Here is an 18,341-nt window from a genome sequence, read left to right on the forward strand (position 1 = left end):
AGCCACTTGTTGTCTTATCTCCCTCTCGCCCAAAGAGGTGTTCACAATGGCTAACAAAACCCCGCAGCAATTCAAACAAGTCAGTATCTTGAGGTAGATACCTTCCTCACATTTTGTTGCTGTGAACACCTTCAACTGCTGATTTCTTCAGTTTTTGTTCCTTACGTCAGTTTGTGTTGAATCTGCAGTCTGAAGAGTTTGTGGTCTCTCCTGAGACACCATCTGAGCTCCTGTCTGAACACGGCAAGACTGATTTTGGAGTCTGAGAAGATTGCAAAATCCTGGGGGTCTTAATGGAAAAATTGGTTTCTAGTTACCCTTGCCTGTTTATTACTACAATTAAGAGAAGGGTATTAAGAGAATCTCCCCAGCATTTCAACAGATATTCTTGAAGTGTTTGCTTTACTACAGAGAAAGAACCCTTTCAGTCTAAATTGTTGCTGCACTTTGAGGGTCCATGGGGCCAAATGGTAGAGGAGTTGTTATGTCTAGTATAAATTTCTTTAGTCATCTAGTAATACAATTGGTATGCTAGGAAGAGGCTCAGTTTTGCTGCAGTATTGGCTTACAAGCCTGTGAGTGAGAGAGTTTGAGGTTTCCTGACAGCTAGAACTGTGGGGGATTGCTAGTCTGAGAACTGGTGGGTGCATCGGAAGTGGAGGCCAAAGAACAAATTAAAATTTCAGCTCTTTGAGTTCTTGACCCTTTCTTGTGCTGAAGGATTGCTCCATGCTTAGATGAGCATAACTCCTGACACTGTTTCCTTTGCAGAGCGGAAGAGAAAATTGCATTCTTAGGTGCCAAAGCCATATTTATGGAAGATTCATGGCTAGTGGTTGCTGTTAGATCTCTTCCTTTAAAAAACACACCCTAAGATTAGTAGCTATTGCTATACCTTGTGGCAGTGAATTCCTGCTGGGAAATAAGACAGCTGAATGAATGGGTCTACAGCTTGAATAGGTAACTTAAAGGTAAAGGTAAAGGTATCCCCTGTGCAAGCACCGAGTCATGTCTGACCCTTGGGGTGACGCCCTCCAGCGTTTTCATGGCAGACTCAATATGGGGTGGTTTGCCAGTGCCTTCCCCAGTCATTACCGTTTACCCCCCAGCAAGCAAGCTGGGTACTCATTTTACCGACCTCGGAAGGATGGAAGGCTGAGTCAACCTTGAGCCGGCTGCTGGGATTGAACTCCCAGCCTCATGGGCAAAGCTTATAGACAGCTGCCTTACCACTCTGCGCCACAAGAGGCTCATAAATAGGTAACTTAGTGTTTCTTTATTTTACAAAGAAGACATAGTAAGATTAGTGTTCTGTAGAAGAATTCCAGACACAGTACTGCAATACTTTTTTTTAAAGGAATAACTAAACATTGCAGAATAACAATGTTGATAGGCTGCAAGCTTCAGTCAGGCCCACCACTTGTCCTCTTGATCAGGGGTAGTCAACCTGTGGTCCTCCAGATGTTCATGGACTACAATTCCCATGAGCATTTGCTGGCAGGGGCTCATGGGAATTGCAGTCCATGAACATCTGGAGGACCACAGATTGACTACCCCTGCTCTAGACCCCTGCCCATCATGGCTCCACAAAATGAGTCACGAGAAAATAGGAGGCCCACTTTGAGAGATTATCAATTTCTCTCTGTCATCAGGGATCTTTCTGAGTGGGCTGAAGGAGGCAGTGATACGTCCCCTATTGAAGAAGCCATCACTGGACCCACAGGACCTTGCTAGCTACCACTTTGTCTCACACCTAGTATTTCTGGGGAACGTGGTGGTGAGAGTGGCTGCAGGCCAGTTAGTAGTATCTCTGGCTGAAGCTTCAGTGCTCAACCCCTTCCAATCCGGCTTTCAACCTGACCATGGGATGGAAACAACACCGATCACTCTGATGATGGCTTATGGCGCCAGTTGGACCAAGGCGGTTTGGCGCTGCTAATCTAGATCTGATAGCAGCATTCAATATTATTGACCACGAACTCCTTGCTTGCCACCTCATTGACATGGGGATCTAGGGGACAGCCATAATGTGGCTGTCCTCCTTCTTCCAAGGTCGAGGGCAAAGAGTAGTAATTTGGGAGAATCAGCTGCCCATGTACTTACCCAAACACTGAAGAGCCCATATCACCCTGACACTCCAGCAGCTGCACTGGCTACAAATTGAATACTGGATCAGGGTTAAGATGCTGTTACTTACCTTCAAGACTATACACGGTCAGGGTCCTGTGTACCTCAAGGACCATCTACTCACCTATACTCCCTGAGCAACATGCTCGCTCTATTCCAACAATCTGCTGATCCTTGAGCCCGAAGAAAAGGCCTCGACCAGAGCCTTTTCATCCATGGCCCCAAGGTGGTGGAACAAGCTCGCCAATGAAATCAAGGATCTTTTGGAACTCAAATAGCTCTGTAGGGCCTGCAAAATGGGGCTTTTTTGCCAGGCTTTCAGATGAGTCCAGTGACGAGGACCTCCCTACAACCTGGTCCCCTGCCAGGCAACCTTGACACTCAGCATGTCCCTAACCATTACCCAAATGTTTATTTATTTATTTTTGCATTTATATCCCGCTACTCCCAGCAAGTCATCTCGCGACAGGTTGTTATAACTATTTTTATCTTTGTGCTCATTCATACTGTTCCAAATCTTTCAATGTACCTTTCCCACTCGCCACTGGTTCTATGTACACCGCTCCGAGATGTCACATTGAGGGGCATTATATACATTGCATGAATAAATAAAATAACAAGTGCAAGAACAAGTGCTCAGAATTCTTCAGCAGACTGGATGTTAAATACAAACAAAATGATGAGCAGGAGGATTACATGAAGACTTTTTGCTTTAACATGATGTCCTGAAACATCCTGTTCTCCGCTTCTTCTTTTGTGGGGCAGGGGGAGAACAATACCTTGCCTGAGTTCTTAGGAACTTGAAAGCTTGTGACTGTTGCGATGTTTCGGCTCTTCCTGATATGATTATACTACCTTAGAAGATATCAAGATAAATTCACAATACTATCACCTTTGGTACCTTGTTGTAAGGAAGGATTGATACCCAAGAGTTATCTTGGAATGGTGCAATGTTTCAAAGAATTTCAAGCTTGGAGCTTGTCATCTGCATTTAAGTAAAGTTGTCATATATATATATATACACACATATATATATATATATATACATTAGATAGTAAGCCCGCTGTGGCCAAAATACAGCGGGCCCTAGCATGGTGGGTGGGTGGAGGGATGGGGCGAAGGAAGGAGGAAAAGGAGAAAGAGAGACAGAAAGACAGAAAGACAGGGAGGAAGATAGAGACAGAAGAAGACGGAGAGAAACTGGTAGCCAGAAAGAGGCAGATGGAAGAGAGGGAGAAAGGGAAAAACAAAGGGAATTCTGGGAGGAAGGGAAGGATAAAGGGAATGCTGGGAGGAAGGGAGGAACAGAGTAAGGTAGGTGGCCTTGGGACCTTCTGCCGGGCTCAGGGGCAGGCTCGGCTGCCCCAGGGCCCAGCAGAAGGCTCGGGATGGCGGCGGCAGGCTTTGCGGCCTACTGCCAGGCCCAGGGGCAGGCTCGGCTGCCCCAGGGCCCGGCAGAAGGCTCGGGAACGTGGCAGCAGGCTTTGTGGCCTACTGCCGGGCCCAGGGGCAGGCTCGGCTGCCCCAGGGCCCGGCAGAAGGCTCAGGAAGGTGGCGGCAGGTTTTGCGGCCTACTGCCGGGCCCAGGGCCTGTCAGAAGGCTCCCTGGGCAAGGGGAAGCCGGCTGGAGGACTTACTGCTGGGGAAGGGCTTCTTCCTCTGAGTGGCGACTCCCCGGCCGACCCAGGCAATGCTGGGACAACCAGCCAATGGGGAGCCACGCTTTGCGGTTGGCTGCTTGGCCCTCGAGTGACACTCGGAGGGCCCAATCAGGAGCTGCTTCACGGCTCCTGATTGGGCCCTCCGAGTTTTTATCCCAGACAGGGCCCACCCTAACTCCTCCCTACTTGCCCTTACTCCTTTATTCCTCCCGCTCCTCCGGAGCGGGGGGGGGGGTTAACGATATTCAATAATTCTTTAAGAAGGCAGGTCTCTCCTTGGGTTTGCTGTGTTGTATGTCAGGGTAAGATTGAGTAGAGTGCGTACAGAGAAGTTTCAAGGATCCCTTCATGGTGCACGTGTGGTTGAGCATGGTGATCCCACATCTGTACTGGACTCAGCTGTTAACTGCTTGGCCCTGTTTTGAAAAAGCACTTTTCTGTTTGCAAGTAGAGTGGATTCTTGATTGCTGCAAATAGCCATAATACTATATCTTATTATCAAGAACCTCACAATGTCTTCTGAAGATATGACAGCCATAGAACTGCAGTATTCTGGTATCTTAAAGAATAGCAAACTTTTGTAATGTAATTCACAGTAAATCTGTTAGAGTTTTAAAATGTCAGGAGGTTCCCCTGCCTCCCCCCGTGTTTTGTTCTGCAACAGACTAATTCAGCAGCAAGTCTAGAACTGACCACAATTCTTTTCTGTCTGTATTGTCTCCCCTACTGCAGGTGATAACTACCTCTGCATTTGGGACTCAGAAGGGTCTCCTGGGCATACACTTGAGAGAGACTGGCATGATGCTATATGGCAGATCTAATCATAGCTGAGAAAAGTCTAGTGACATACAATTTTTTCTTCCGTTTCCAGCTGAAAGTCCTCAGGGTGGTAATGGTTCTCCTCCCTGCACTTCTGTGAGGGTAAACCGGACTCACTGGCTTAACACTTACCCAAACCAATTGCTAGAACTTGTAAGTGCTAATCAAATTTCTCCAGGTCTGGGTGGCCTCTAAGCTGACTACCCTTTAGCTGTCAATTCTCTTGCTGTAATGCAACTGTTACACCAAAATATTCAGGGAGTCTGTCAGAGCCCACCTAACACTGGATTATATGGAAAGGCTGGACAAATTCCAGTTTTGAAGACTTTGTAATGCTATTTTTTCCATAGTTCTGGTGATGGGTACCACTGAGGGTAACCTATAGTGCAGTCATATAGTGTGAGTGTGACTTTGTGCACATGTGCACAGGCATGTTTAGGAACACATGTGCAGCAGCATAATTATAATTATAGGTAGGGCCCTGAACTAATGAAAGCATAGAACATTTCAGTAGGTGCTGCCAATGTGCTTCCATGCTTGAATGGCTGGAAACTTTTTCATAAAAGGAAAGGTCGCTCCGAATGCGAAAATGCATTCTGAATTACTGTGGAATCATAGCATGTGTGCACAGTCTTGACTATTCACTGGTTCTGATAAGAGCTATTCTAGTAAGTGACACACTTCATACATCAAATAATGCTGATGACATAGATATACTTGAAACCTAGATCTCTGACTTGCTGGCAGACCCTCTGAAAGGGGCTTGGAGTAGCTTTAGATCATCTCCCCTTCCAATCCACTACCTACAAATGCCCTCCTAGTAATCTTGTGCTTCTACCTTTTCTTGGATCACCTGAGGCTGGTCACTCCAGTGTCATAAGCTTGTTTGGGAAGTGCTGGCAGGAGAGAATGGAATGTAGGCTGAGGACTGATGCGGGTGGGGCAGGCTTTGCTCTAAACTGTTACTCTTCTAGCTCTTAAATTAGCCTTTACTAGGTCCACCCTCCCACGTGTCCTGAAGGGGGATTGTGTGCTTGGTGCAGTGAATCATTATCCTGAACAGAACAGTTACTGGGGCAAGCAGCAAATGTGAATGGTATGTTAGATGCAGTGCTGGATGTGGATGTCTGCCAATATCCCTCAATATTGAAAAGAGACTTTTGGGAAAGCAGAGAGAGATAAAAGTTCTAGAAATGTTAAAGCCATGCAAAACGTTGAAATATAAGCAATATATCCTTATGAAGTCTTTATTGCTGTCACACTATAAAATGTATGATTTCTGGCCTAATTAGCCTGTAAAATAGTACTCTGGCATATTTATGAAACTTAAAATTGAATGCTGGAGTTTCCTATGCATAGAATTGTCAGTATGCCCCACACTAAAGAAAGACAGCTGTATATCACTGCTTCATTTCTTTAGCACATGTATCTTTCCTTTGTTTCTTGCTCTCAAATAGCAAAAAAGGGCATTTCATAGTGACAACAAAATGCATTTATCTTACATAGCCAATAGCCAGCTACATGATTCAATGTCAAGTTAAACTTTACATGTTGGGAACAATTCTAAATATTGTGGACCTAATTAGGAGATCCTGATTGGGCAGAAATGTGGGTTCTAAATCTTGTAAATAAATATTGTGGGGGAAATTATATATTTGGGGGGGATGAAAAAACTTGGATAAAAAACAGAATAATAATTTGTCCTCAGTGTTCATATGAGCATATTTGGTCACGGTGAGGTTCTCTTGATTCTGTACTCCCACCACGTGCGTGCACACACACACACACACATACACACACACACACTGTTATAATGTTATAACCCAATGTTATAATGACTTTATATCAGATCTTGAAGGTGAGTTAATGAATGCAAAGGATGATTCATTTCAATGCCCTCATCCAGAGTTTGGATGTAAAACTTGAAGCATTTAAATATTTAAACAGTAAAAGTTTCATTTACTGTTTTTATATAGCTGGAAACATTTCCCAAAATTTTGAAAAGGACTACCTGTGTGTTCTAGGGCTGTCGTTGCTGATGTGTATTTTCCAGTGCTTGCCTTATTGTTATCCGTCTGCACATATGACCCAACGTGTTAATTTTGCTTTAATTTTTGTTAACAGCTAAAAAGTAAAGTCTAGTTCAGCGGTAGTCAAACTGCGGCCCTCCAGATGTCCATAGACTACAATTCCCAGGATCCCCTGCCAGCTGGCAGGGGCTCCTGGGAATTATAGTCCATGGACATCTGGAGGGCCGCAGTGTAGAGTGCCTGATGGTCTGAAAGGGCTCTGGTACTATCAAGGCATTTATAAGATCCTTAGTGATGTGGAGGGAATGAATGAGGTAATTATTCTAGTGGCCAATGTGGTCATCCACTGGAATGGTTAGCGCCTCTCAAAACCAACGATGGACTGAATAAGCCCTTTTGGAACTCATGGACACAGAGTGGTATGCCTAAATTAATGTTGCATAGAATTTGATTAGAATTTGTGCAGCTATATTCTGGAGAACCATAGATCATTCCTTGTTGAGAAGGTCAGTGACTATGGACAGACTGCTTTATGAGAAGGTCAGTGACTACAGACAGACTATGGACAGACTGGTTAGACTGCTTCTCTGCTTTTGGTCTTTCCTACAGTGCACAGCTGTGGCGAGTATGCCTTGTCCATCCAACAAGTACAACCAGTACATCAGATATCAACCAAAACACATACTGGGAACATAACCCAGAATCCTTTATGATGTGGGAAGGGGGGAGTTCGATGGCAAACAGGACCGATAAGAGTAGAAACATGAAAAATGTTACGTTACTTCATTGAACAGTAGCTGCGTCAAATCTTTCAGCTCCAAGATGATCCTATGTTTTTTTGGTTTAATTTTGTATTGAATCCTGCCTTGAAATTTTGTTGCTTACATAAGCTTGCCTCTTTCCCCTTCTTTTGACTAAATAACTCCGCTCCGATTCATCTTACCAAATGGAACGCTCATCTAGATGGCCTGAGCCAGCACAGAAAGTTTTTAGAGTTGCTAAGTTTTGCACAATCCAGGAAAAAGAGCAAGAGGAAAGGGTCTTAGTCACCCTCTGAGTGCCGCATGCTTGGCACAGATACTCCTGCTGAATCCTTGACTTTTGCTTGGTTTGCATGGAGTTCTTAAGAGTGAAGTGTCTGCTGCCTGCAGGTGACGTCTGCTGCCAATTGGCTCATGACTTGTGTTTTCTCTGGCACTGAGGGTTGAAGATGGCATGTACTCTGTAGTCAGCTTGCTTGATTTAACTCATGAGCTTATTTTGGAAAGGAGGGGGGAACCTCCCAAGTTTCATCTGGGAGGGCCATCACAGCCAAAAATCTTGAAGTTCATGAATAGCTCCAAGAACTAGAAATGTATGGGTTTCATTTTTGCTTTCTAGATTTGCTGTTTGCTCTGCTGAACCCCCCTTAAAGATAGCTGTGTCAGGTTTCTTTTCCCCAAAAAAGTGTTCTTTTATTAATTTTTATAATATAACACAGAAAAAGTAGAAATAATAAACATTATAACAGAGTAAACTTGGTGAACCCGCTAATCAGGATTTCCCCCCCTTCCCAACCCCTCATTTATTTTTGTTTATTAAGGAAATCCGTGCAATAATGCCATTGTTATTAGAATTCTTATGTTATTCTCTGGTTAGTTTGGTCATTTTTTAACGATCCGCCAGTTTATCAAACCAGGCCGATAATGGAGGTGATGCTGGAGCTTTCCATTCTTTTGCCAAGATCATTCTCTCCGAGGTCCGGTTTCTTACCTGCTATGAGATTATGATGATGATAATGATGATGATGATGATTGCATTTGTTAACTCGCCTCTTCCTAAGAGGCTCGAGGTGAGTTACATCAATAAAACCCCCAGTAAAACCCCATACATTAAAATCACAACAACAGTAAAAGCATAATTAACACAATAACCAAGATGCTGCAAAAACACATAGCCTAAACTAAGCCATCCCCAATACCCATCCCGGGGGGGGGGGGGAGATAAGGGTGCAAGATGGTCTAGCTACAGCTGCTGTAGGGCTATGGGGGGGGCAGATGTTGCTGAATTGTTAATAATTTCAGAGCCAGGCAGTGCATAGAATGTAGCTGTCTAGAGCTCTAGGCAGAAGCTAGTGGAGAGGTTGAAAAGCATGCTGGTGGCCTCGTTTCCAAACTTGTATGTATCTGATCCCTGTGTTATGAACTGAGAGGGGAGTTTAAAAGAATTGGGAGGGGGGAGTGCAGAGGAGAAGACAAAAAACAGGATGCATTGCAGGCATTTTATCAAATACTCAGTGACTGTGAACAGGGTGCTTGTGTCTGTGAATGTATGAACTTGTGGTTCATAATACATAAAATTTCACAACTAGGGTACACCTTTGCATCTTTCCCAACTGGAATATTTGTGTCTTCTGGGCATAGAAAAGTCCAGTTTGGCGGTTTCATTTTGAGTTGGTGTTTAGGAGCAGGAAGCACAGAATGTGTGTCCCGTGTAGTAGTTACATGCAAAACCACTTATGTTGCTGCAACATGAGGTCAAATGCTCTTGTGTGAAAGTTCCTGTGTACTCTTGGGTGCATTTGGATCACATACCTGCCCTGTGGTCAGCGATGTGGGTTTTCTTGGCAAATTTGAATTGTATAATTTTCTGGCGCTCTAAATAAAGCAATCTGATTTAGCTTATCTGTTCAAAATGCCTCGACATGCGGTCTCCCTCAACAAAGAATATTTATCAGACTGAACTAAGAATGTCTTCTGTAGGATCCAACCTAACGATTTGGAGTGGAGGGAACACTTGACATCTCCTCCTCCTACACAAGACTGCCTTTGTCTCTTGAGTAATGAAGTGGGTAGATGTTTAAAGGTAAAGGTAAAGGTATCCCCTGTGCAAGCACCGAGTCATGTCTGACCCTTGGGGTGACGCCCTCTAGCGTTTTCATGGCAGACTCAATACGGGGTGGTTTGCCAGTGCCTTCCCCAGTCATGACCGTTTACCCCCCAGCAGCAAGCTGGGTACTCATTTTACCGACCTCGGAAGGATGGAAGGCTGAGTCAACCTTGAGCCGGCTGCTGGGATCGAACTCCCAACCTCATGAGCAAAGCTTTCAGGCGGCTGCCTTACCACTCTGCGCCACAAGAGGCTCTGGGTAGATGTTTGGCATAGCCCAAATTTTAGAGACTGTGCCCCATGAAGAGAAATTTAGTTACACCACAAGCTTTTCTACTGTCTTTTACAACTCCGAATAAGTAACTTTCTAAACTTGCCATCATGCTCCCTCATTTATTGCATGCCTCTTCCTGCTTGGGAAGTTCTGCTTAGTCCAGCAGGGAACAAAACTCACCATGTGTGCCCAGTCTTTCCTCATAACAGCTTCCATGTCTGTCTGCATCTCCCTCTGACTCAGTAGTGAGAGCCCCAGTTTTAAATAGGTGAGACTCTGTATTACTCAGCAGGGATTAATAGCTTGGTAGGAAGCAGAAGGAGTCAATGCAGCGGGTTGGAAGAGAACCGGGAGAACAGGAGGCTTTGCTTGACCTTTATACGTAGAAGTGCTGCTTCCCAAGGCTGATTGTATTAGCTGCTAGCTAGGCCTTGGAAGTGCAGCAGTCCTGGCTCCTCATTGGAGAAAAGCTAAGCCTTATTGACCTTCTTCAAGACTGAATGAGGTAGGTTGATAATCCTTCCTGTCTTCAAGGACCAAGGGTGGATATTAGCCTCTGGTGAAAAAAAGCAGCCAGTGTTCTCTCTCTGCCCTGAGAGACTTTACAATCTCTTTTCTCCCCATTGTCAAACTGCACAGGATGGCCAAAAGGATCTTAGGTTTAAAAAACATTTAAGACTAACAAGATTTATTCATGGCATGAGCTTTCGAGTGCAAGCACTCTTCCTCAGACTCTGAGGAAGAGTGCTTGCACTCGAAAGCTCATGCCCTGAATAAATCTTTGTTGGTCTTAAAGGTGCTACTGGACTCTGATTTCATTGTGCTACTTCAGACCACCTTTCTTGGGAGGTGGTGGGTTCTCCATCTTTGGAAATTTTTAAACAGAGGCTAGACAGCCATCTGACGGAGAGGCTGATTCTGTGAAGGGAAAGGGGTGGCAGGTTACCGTAGATGAGTGATTGAGATGTGAGTGTCCTGCATAGTGCAGCGGGTTGGACTGGATGACCCAGGAGGTCCAACTCCATTATTCTTTGATTTTATGACCAACACGGCTACCCGCTTGAATCTGATCTTAGATTTAGCTAGACTTGGAAGGAGTGTAGGTGTCAAGCCAGGGGTGGGCCACACTGGGAAGCTGGGCACTGAAGAGAAAGCTAGTGACATGGAATAACGTATGTTCTGAGCGGATGGGCAGAATCTAGAAATGGAAAAATGTTGTTGGGGGAATGGAGGCAGCATGGTGAAACTGGAAGAGCGAGAAGTCACAAGTGAGGGACTGTGAATTGAAACAGCTACAGAGGTAGCGAGGAAAGTATTTGGAGTGGACCATGTGAAAGTTTTCAGCCTAGTCCTTTGACTTCTAGCACCTTAGGACTTTTCCAGACATTGCTGTTAGCAATGGTATTGGCTGGCACTGCTTTGCATGTTGCCCCAGGGGAAACTGGCATTTCTCCAGCTGACGGTTGCCAGGGCACGCCTGGAACTTCCAACTCTGTTTCTTTCTGCAGCCTAACATAGCAGTGAAGTCACAAACCTACGTTTGTGACATGCCTTGTTGTTATGGGGCTGGGAAGCCGTCATTTTACACCCTTCATTGCAGCGTTACTGGTGAGGATGGGAACACGGAAAGACATGGACGGAAAGTGTCTTGAAAAGCAACAGGTAAACAGGAGTTGACCCTACTTGCACTGTGTGAAGATTCTTGGACTGGTTTTCCACTGTGTTGTCCACGAGGCCACCTGCAGGGCTTGTTCCAAAGCTTCTCTGATTTTATTTTTGTTCTTGAAAGAGTCTATCCTCGATCAAGGTAGCGTACGATAGTGCGGTTTTAAAACATGACAATACACTACACAAAACAGTGCAATACTATTGCAGCAGTGGACTAGAGAACCATCGGCAGGACATGTTTAGGGGTCATAGCAGGGACACATAGCAAACCAGAATAAAATCTAATTAATCACCATTATCAAAGTAGCCTGAATACTTGGAGGAGGGTGTTTTTAGATGCTGCCTGCAGCTTCTAAGGGTTGAAGCCTAATGAACTTTCTGTTCTCAGTGCCACCACTGAGAAGACCCTGTACTTTGTGACTGAATAGCAGGCCTTTGCTGATGGAACATGGAGCTGAGTCTCTTAACATGAGCTTGCCATCTGGGTTCAAGTGAAGGTGAATTTTTTAGTCCCCTGACTCCAGACTTTTGTCAGGGGAAGACTGAATTCAGTACACACAAATTAACATATTCAGGCAACCTGATCGGGGTTGTTGCACTTATTCTTTGTGCTTGAGATGGTGAGGAGAGAGCAAAAGATTATTTCACGTGCCCTCTTGGCTTCCTAGTATGTAGGAGAGCAGAATAGCCTTGGTGGACTGTTCTGTTTGCTGCCACACATCTTCATACTCTCTGTCCCATCCTGTCTTCCAAGCTGTGTTGCTGTTGTTAGGTGTGAAATCGCGTCCGACCCATCACGACCCCATGGACAATGATCCTCCAGGCCTTTAAGTGTATATATGTGTAAATCACATTATATTTGGGGGAGGGGGGGTTCAAGGTTCATTGGAAAATAAAAAAGACAATATCAGAATACTGAGACAACTTGGATATCGTGTGCTGAGACCAGCAGGTTTTGTATGATGTCTTGGTTAATCGTGTTGCTAATCAAAAGATCCATTAAATGTGTCTCAAGACACATAAAGACAAATACAATGATGCTATTGTAAAGTCCACTGCTGACTTATAAGCAACTCTGTATCTCTGCATATTTTCTCACCTCTCTCCACCCCTAAAAGTCTTAATTTTACTCCCAAAATTAGGGGATAGGCTTGATTTATAGTTGGCTTTACCTTTTCCAGCTTGTTTCAAGAAGAAGATGACAAATTGGTTCTTATATGCCGCTTTTCTCTATCCGAAGGAGTCTCAAAGCGGCTTACAGTCGCCTTCCCTTTCCTCTCCCCACAACAGAAACCCTGTGAGGGAGGTGAGGCTGAGAGAGCCCTGATATCACTGCCCAGTCAGAACAGCTTTATCAGTGCCGTGGCAAGCCCAAGGTCACCCAGCTGGCTGCATGTGGGGGAGTGCAGAATTGAACCTGGAATGCCAGATTAGAAGTCCGCACTCCCAACCACTACACCAAGCTGGTTCAGAGGAAACTAGGGAAATAAAGATGGCTTTGTTTGGATGCTAGAACTTATGGAAAGGAGGCTTGTATTCTAGTGTCTGCAGGTACAGAGCAAGATTCTGAAGAGGTGGCACTGCAGTATTAAAAATAAGGAGCCAGGACACACCTACACAATGGGACCTGCTGCACAGCTTTGAGCAGGGCACTTTTTGGTTCTTATCTGTAACAGTGGCCTTGAATGGTTGGCTTGTACAAGCTCCCCTGTGCAAGTGATGATATACACCTACCATACAGATATAGCAAAATACCGGCACCAGGAGCCTCGTTTCCCTTTGACTTAGCAGAAATAGATCTTTCCTCTTCCCCGGCAGAAACCATGGCGAGCCCAGCGAAAGAGAACAACTACCGAATGAAGAGCTACAAAAACAAGGCGCTGAATCCTGAGGAGATGCGCCGGAGGAGAGAGGAGGAAGGTATCCAGCTGCGCAAACAGAAGCGAGAGCAGCAGGTAATGCTTGTGTGGGGTGACTAGATGTGTTTGTCTTGACCAGAAGGGAGCCAGGGTTAACTGTTTCTGATTACCCTGAAACGTTTCTAGAGCTTAAATGGATCATTGTATCCCTGTTGAGGGTAGGGGTGGAGTTTATGGTTGTCTGTGTAGCTGTGAGCTGTGCAGAACAACAGAGTGGATTAAAATTGGGACGTCAGTCTTTCAGTGGCTTAATCACATGAGCACGTGAATCTCTCTTGCAGTGAAGAGCATTAGTCTATTTGCCTATTAAAATTGGCAGTGGCTTTTTAGGGGGTATCAGGTTAAGGGTTCCCCCCCCCCCCACATTGCCAGCCTCCTGATCCTTTTAGCTGGAAATGCTGGGGATTTGAATCTGGGATCTTCTTCATGCAGAGCAGATGCTATGCAATTGAACAACATCAATGGAAGGCTTTAGTTTCTGTGTCCTCCTTGGTCTGCGTCAAACTGGATGCAGGACGAGGTGGACCACAATCCAGCAGGGCAACTCTTATGTTCTGATGAACTATGGCCCACACAGTTTAATACGTTAATTGAAGTACATCGCATTAAAAGAGACTGTTTTAATTAGTGCATTGGGTATCCGCTTGTGCCCTTGTTTGTATTTTTGGTTATTTTACTGTGATAGACAATGAAAGGACCTAATGAAGATGGCAATAGAAAATGCTGAATCTCCTTGAGTATTGCAAAAAGGCACCTATACTGAGGTTTGAGTAATGCTCAAATGGATTTTAATAGATGAAAAGGAACGTTAACTAAACTTTTAATTGGAACGTAACTCCGATCAAAACTGAATAGATTGTAAGATGCCGGTGGCCTCTCGCTGATTGCTTGAAAGCTCATGTACATCTTTAACCAAAATGCGATCCAGTGAAACTTGGTCTTTAGTGATGTAGAGGTACAAGCCAGTAAACAGTATCTGGGGGTGACTGGGCCATGGGTGAGTACAATGTGCCTTCTCTTCAGGATCCCTGCCTCATTAATACAAAAAAGATAAATTAAGAGGGGTAGGACCCAGTGAAGGATCACCATAAGCTAGGAGTAGCTGCTGTTATAATGACTTTATACTCTGTTTAAAAGACATATATTTACTAATCTGAAGTTTGTCTGAAAACTATACATTTAATGTCCCTTGACAAAGCCAGTGGGCGAAACGCGTTGGGACTGCTTTGTACAATGAAGAATAAAGAAAGAAATAATAGAAGATTCAAGACTCTACAGAAGTCTACTTTGGATATTGTGTTTGCCGCCTTGGTATCCCAGTGCCTCTATACTTCATTCATGAATACAAAGGCAGGGGAAACTGCTGGGCTCAGATATACAGGACCTCCAAAGTGGCTTACTGCCTGCGCGGGCAGCATGCATTGTGCATCACAATTGGGGAATAAAGGATGTGGCACAGAGCTTGGCTCCATGCATCTAGTATAAAGAAACGAATTTCTAGTTCTTATGGCTTAAGAAATGAACTGAAAAAATATGGGCAGGTTCTAATGAAGGGAAAGCAATACTGCTGTCCCAGTGTGGAGGAGACTCCAGTGGCCTGCATATCTCCTTACGTTTGAAATTGCAGAAGTCTGTACATTGTTTGTATCTTTAAGTCTTCTCAGCTTGTTCTTCTCTGATGTGGTCTGTTTTCTGTTTCAGCTCTTTAAACGAAGAAATGTGGAGCTAATTGGTGAAGATTCTACCATGTTTGACAGTCCTCTGGCTGATTCATTCGTTAGTTCCACCACAGCTGGGGTAAGTAGTCAGGGGAACAGTATTTTTCATTTGTTATAATCTCATTGCATTAACACTTAACACAATGCAGGCCACCTGAAAGGCTGGATATTTATTTACTGCCACTGGATTTTACCCCTTTCAGTTTGGCTTCCAGCTTGGTCATGGGGTGAAGATGGCTCTGCTCACCCTCACAGAGATCTCCCTAGGCAGTTGGGTCTAGGTGGGTCAGCGCTGCTGTTATTATTTGACCTAACAGCAGCAGCACATTTGATCACAGGCTTCTAGCCCAATGCCTAGCCAATGTGAGGGTTCAGGCTGTGGCCCTTAAATTGCTGCAATTTTTCCTCCAAGGTCAGGGACCGAGGATGGCACTGGGAGAGAACCTCAGGGGTTCCACAGGGAGTAGTTCTTTCCCTGATGTTATTTAACATTGTTGTTGTTGTTGTAGTAGTATTTGTTACTCGCCTCCATAGGTTCAAGGCGAGTTATATATAACCCATCATATGTGTCCCCTGACATAGCTGGTCTAGAGTTTTGGGCTGGGCCGTCATCAGTTTGCTGAAGAGATCTGTGCTCTTTCTTTAAATTGCTTGCAAAAAGTGAAAGAGAAAGATTCTGAAGTTCTAAAAAAGACCATCGACTAGCTTTACTGTGTTCTTCTTATTCCTGGCTTAGTAGCTTCTCTCCCAAAAGTTGAATGATTCCAACGCTGCATCTGAATATGCTAAATCTGATACTAACTTTAATTTGGGAAGGGTCTTAGGTCTGGCATGTTGTGTTTTCAGGAGGGAGTTATCACAAGAGACATGGTGGAAATGCTGTTCTCAGAAGACCCTGACCTTCAGCTTATAACCACCCAGAGGTTCAGGAAACTGCTTTCGAAAGGTAAATGGAACTAAGAAAAGCATTTGTATAGGGGCTGTGCTTATGTTTAGGAACCATTCACAAACATCACACAGTATTCCTGCAGGGACCTGAAGATGCCTGACATTTTGAAATAGCTTGCCTGAAAAGACTTTCAAAAGCTAATTTGTGGAGGTAATGCCATAATGGGAGTTGGAATATACCAACAAGACAAAACCAGGGTTAATTTTTCAGTGCTGGTTGCTTAAAAATCACTCCTGCAATGAAAATTTTTACACAAATTTTTACAGGGCTATGTCTTTGTGCGTGCAGCTGTTGAGACACTGCACAAAACCAGCCTACCATAGAAAAGTGATTTCACATGTAATGGCAAGAGAGTTTCTTTTAAAGTAAATTTTAAAATATGCATATCAGTTAAATGCTGCATGCTCTGAGGGATTGACCATTTTAAATATTGGCTTCTGGAGAGTCAAGTCTAGTTCCAGGTGCTCTGATCTCTCTCTTCCCAGCCCCCAGCCTATACACTTGGCACTATACACCAAGTCCAGACACAGTCTAACCCCAATACCCACAGTAATCTGACAAAGTCAAGTGTCTAGACCTTGTGGTAATTCTTTTTCTTACTTTATAGAAATTAAAGGCTTCAGTAGAGTTCTGTAAACCATTTGATATTGTGAACAAGACCATATGTGTTGGAATTTAACTTCCTTGTTCTTATTACTTTTGTTTTGTTTTGCTGTTCAGAGCCAAATCCTCCAATTGATGAAGTGATAAACTCTAAGGGAGTAGTGGACAGGTTTGTTGAATTCCTTAAGAGAAGTGACAACAGCACATTACAGGTAAGCAGTCTGGTGGAATGGACTGATGCTCATGGTTGGTTGGATGTCAGCTGTTTGGAAACAGAATAATTGCTGCTCTTGTACAGATAAACTTTACAATTCGAGATGTACTATGGGATTGCAAAAGAATAGATCACAAATGCCAAGTGATATCTTAACACCAAACCAAAGCATAATATTTTAAAAATCCACTTTAGACGTGTCCTGAAAGTATGCTGTTACTGAAGAAGGTAATGAAATAAAATCCAAGGACTTTGCTCCTGATAGATTTAAATGATTTAAGTGGCCAGAAAAGTTGAGCTTTCATTTTTTTTAAAAGTGTGCAAGACATCATTGCACGTGTTAATAGCTTTTTGTGACTTGCTTAAGTTTTACAGCTTCTATGGCTGTTATGATTTCATCGCATTGTACTTTTGTAAGTCTCATTCCATTTATCTCTGGGGAGGTGGCACATGGATTTCATAATAAATAGCCCACTGCACCTCTGGCTACCAAAAAGATGGTTGACCAGAGAGGGTTTATAGTGGGTTTGCAAAGCTGCCACAGACTAAGTATCTCCAAGATAAGCATCCAATCTTGAGAGAACAGAGACTGCATCTCCAACTTCCACAAGACTATGAGCTGCTGGGGTGTTGGGGCACATTGAGATGCACTAAGATGCAGCCATAAAGAAAGCATTCCAGGACCAGATTCTGAGCTGTGGTACTTCCAGGAAAAGCATCCTACGGTCCACAAGTTGAACACCTCAGCGAGTCAATTTTAACCTGCTGAAGCCAAATTCTGGGGCAGCCCCTTTATCATGCAGAGCTGTTGTGGTGGGGTGTATGGTGAGGGTATGTTTTAATGGGCTGCTGGTGTTGCTTTTCAGTTTGAAGCTGCGTGGGCACTGACCAACATTGCCTCCGGCACCTCTCTACAAACCAAGATAGTCATTGAGGCTGGGGCCGTTCCAATCTTCATTGAGCTGTTAAGCTCTGATTTTGAAGATGTCCAAGAGCAGGTGAGGCTTTTTCATGGGCTGATGCTTGCAGTGCAGAGATGTTTTTTTTTTTAAGGTGGTTTGTGGCTCCATTCTGGAAAATTTTCTTTCCCATGAGTTCTGCTTCTGGCAGATGTCTTGCAGCTTCACATTCCTAGTTGTGAAATGTTAGGCAGAACAGAATGAAAGGCAGAACCGCTGGGAATCTCCCTGATCCAAAGCATGCCTTTGGCCAAACTGCAGTGGTAGTAGAATGTTTAAACATTATAACTGCTTAGAAGAGGGGAGGGGACATGGTGGTGCATTATTTGAGAGGGAAAGATGTTAATCTAATGCCTAGGCATTGGCAGGAAGCACTAATGGGAGAAGCACTAAGGCTTTGTGTGTAGGGAGACTAAGAGGAGGTGGAGAGGCATGGAAATGCTGGAGACTGTGGGCCATTTCGGGGCAAGAACACAAGGAAGTTGCAGGTGGATTTCCTGCTGCTTGGTCTAACAGGCCAAACCCTAGTAGC

General features: G+C 44.3%; 1 protein-coding gene across 6 annotated transcripts in view; it reads left to right on the plus strand.

Annotated features, from left to right (window-relative positions):
• Nucleotides 1-18,341, plus strand: part of KPNA6 (karyopherin subunit alpha 6) — a 36,661-nt gene that overhangs the window by 2,873 nt on the left and 15,447 nt on the right. For 3 of the 6 annotated variants that reach the window (XM_077337408.1, XM_077337403.1, XM_077337409.1), the window contains exons 2-6: nt 13,266-13,402; nt 15,068-15,163; nt 15,931-16,030; nt 16,754-16,848; nt 17,717-17,848. In XM_077337408.1, the coding sequence (XP_077193523.1) occupies nt 13,266-13,402; nt 15,068-15,163; nt 15,931-16,030; nt 16,754-16,848; nt 17,717-17,848 (560 nt within the window). Of the gene's footprint in view, nt 1-4,520; nt 4,710-4,740; nt 4,761-11,286; nt 11,442-13,265; nt 13,403-15,067; nt 15,164-15,930; nt 16,031-16,753; nt 16,849-17,716; nt 17,849-18,341 lie in introns of those variants that run through there. The other 3 variants (XM_077337405.1, XM_077337407.1, XM_077337404.1) reach the window with 3 other exon arrangements.

This window comes from Paroedura picta, chromosome 5 (genome assembly GCF_049243985.1).
Source record: "Paroedura picta isolate Pp20150507F chromosome 5, Ppicta_v3.0, whole genome shotgun sequence".
Classification (NCBI taxonomy): Eukaryota; Metazoa; Chordata; class Lepidosauria; order Squamata; family Gekkonidae; genus Paroedura; species Paroedura picta.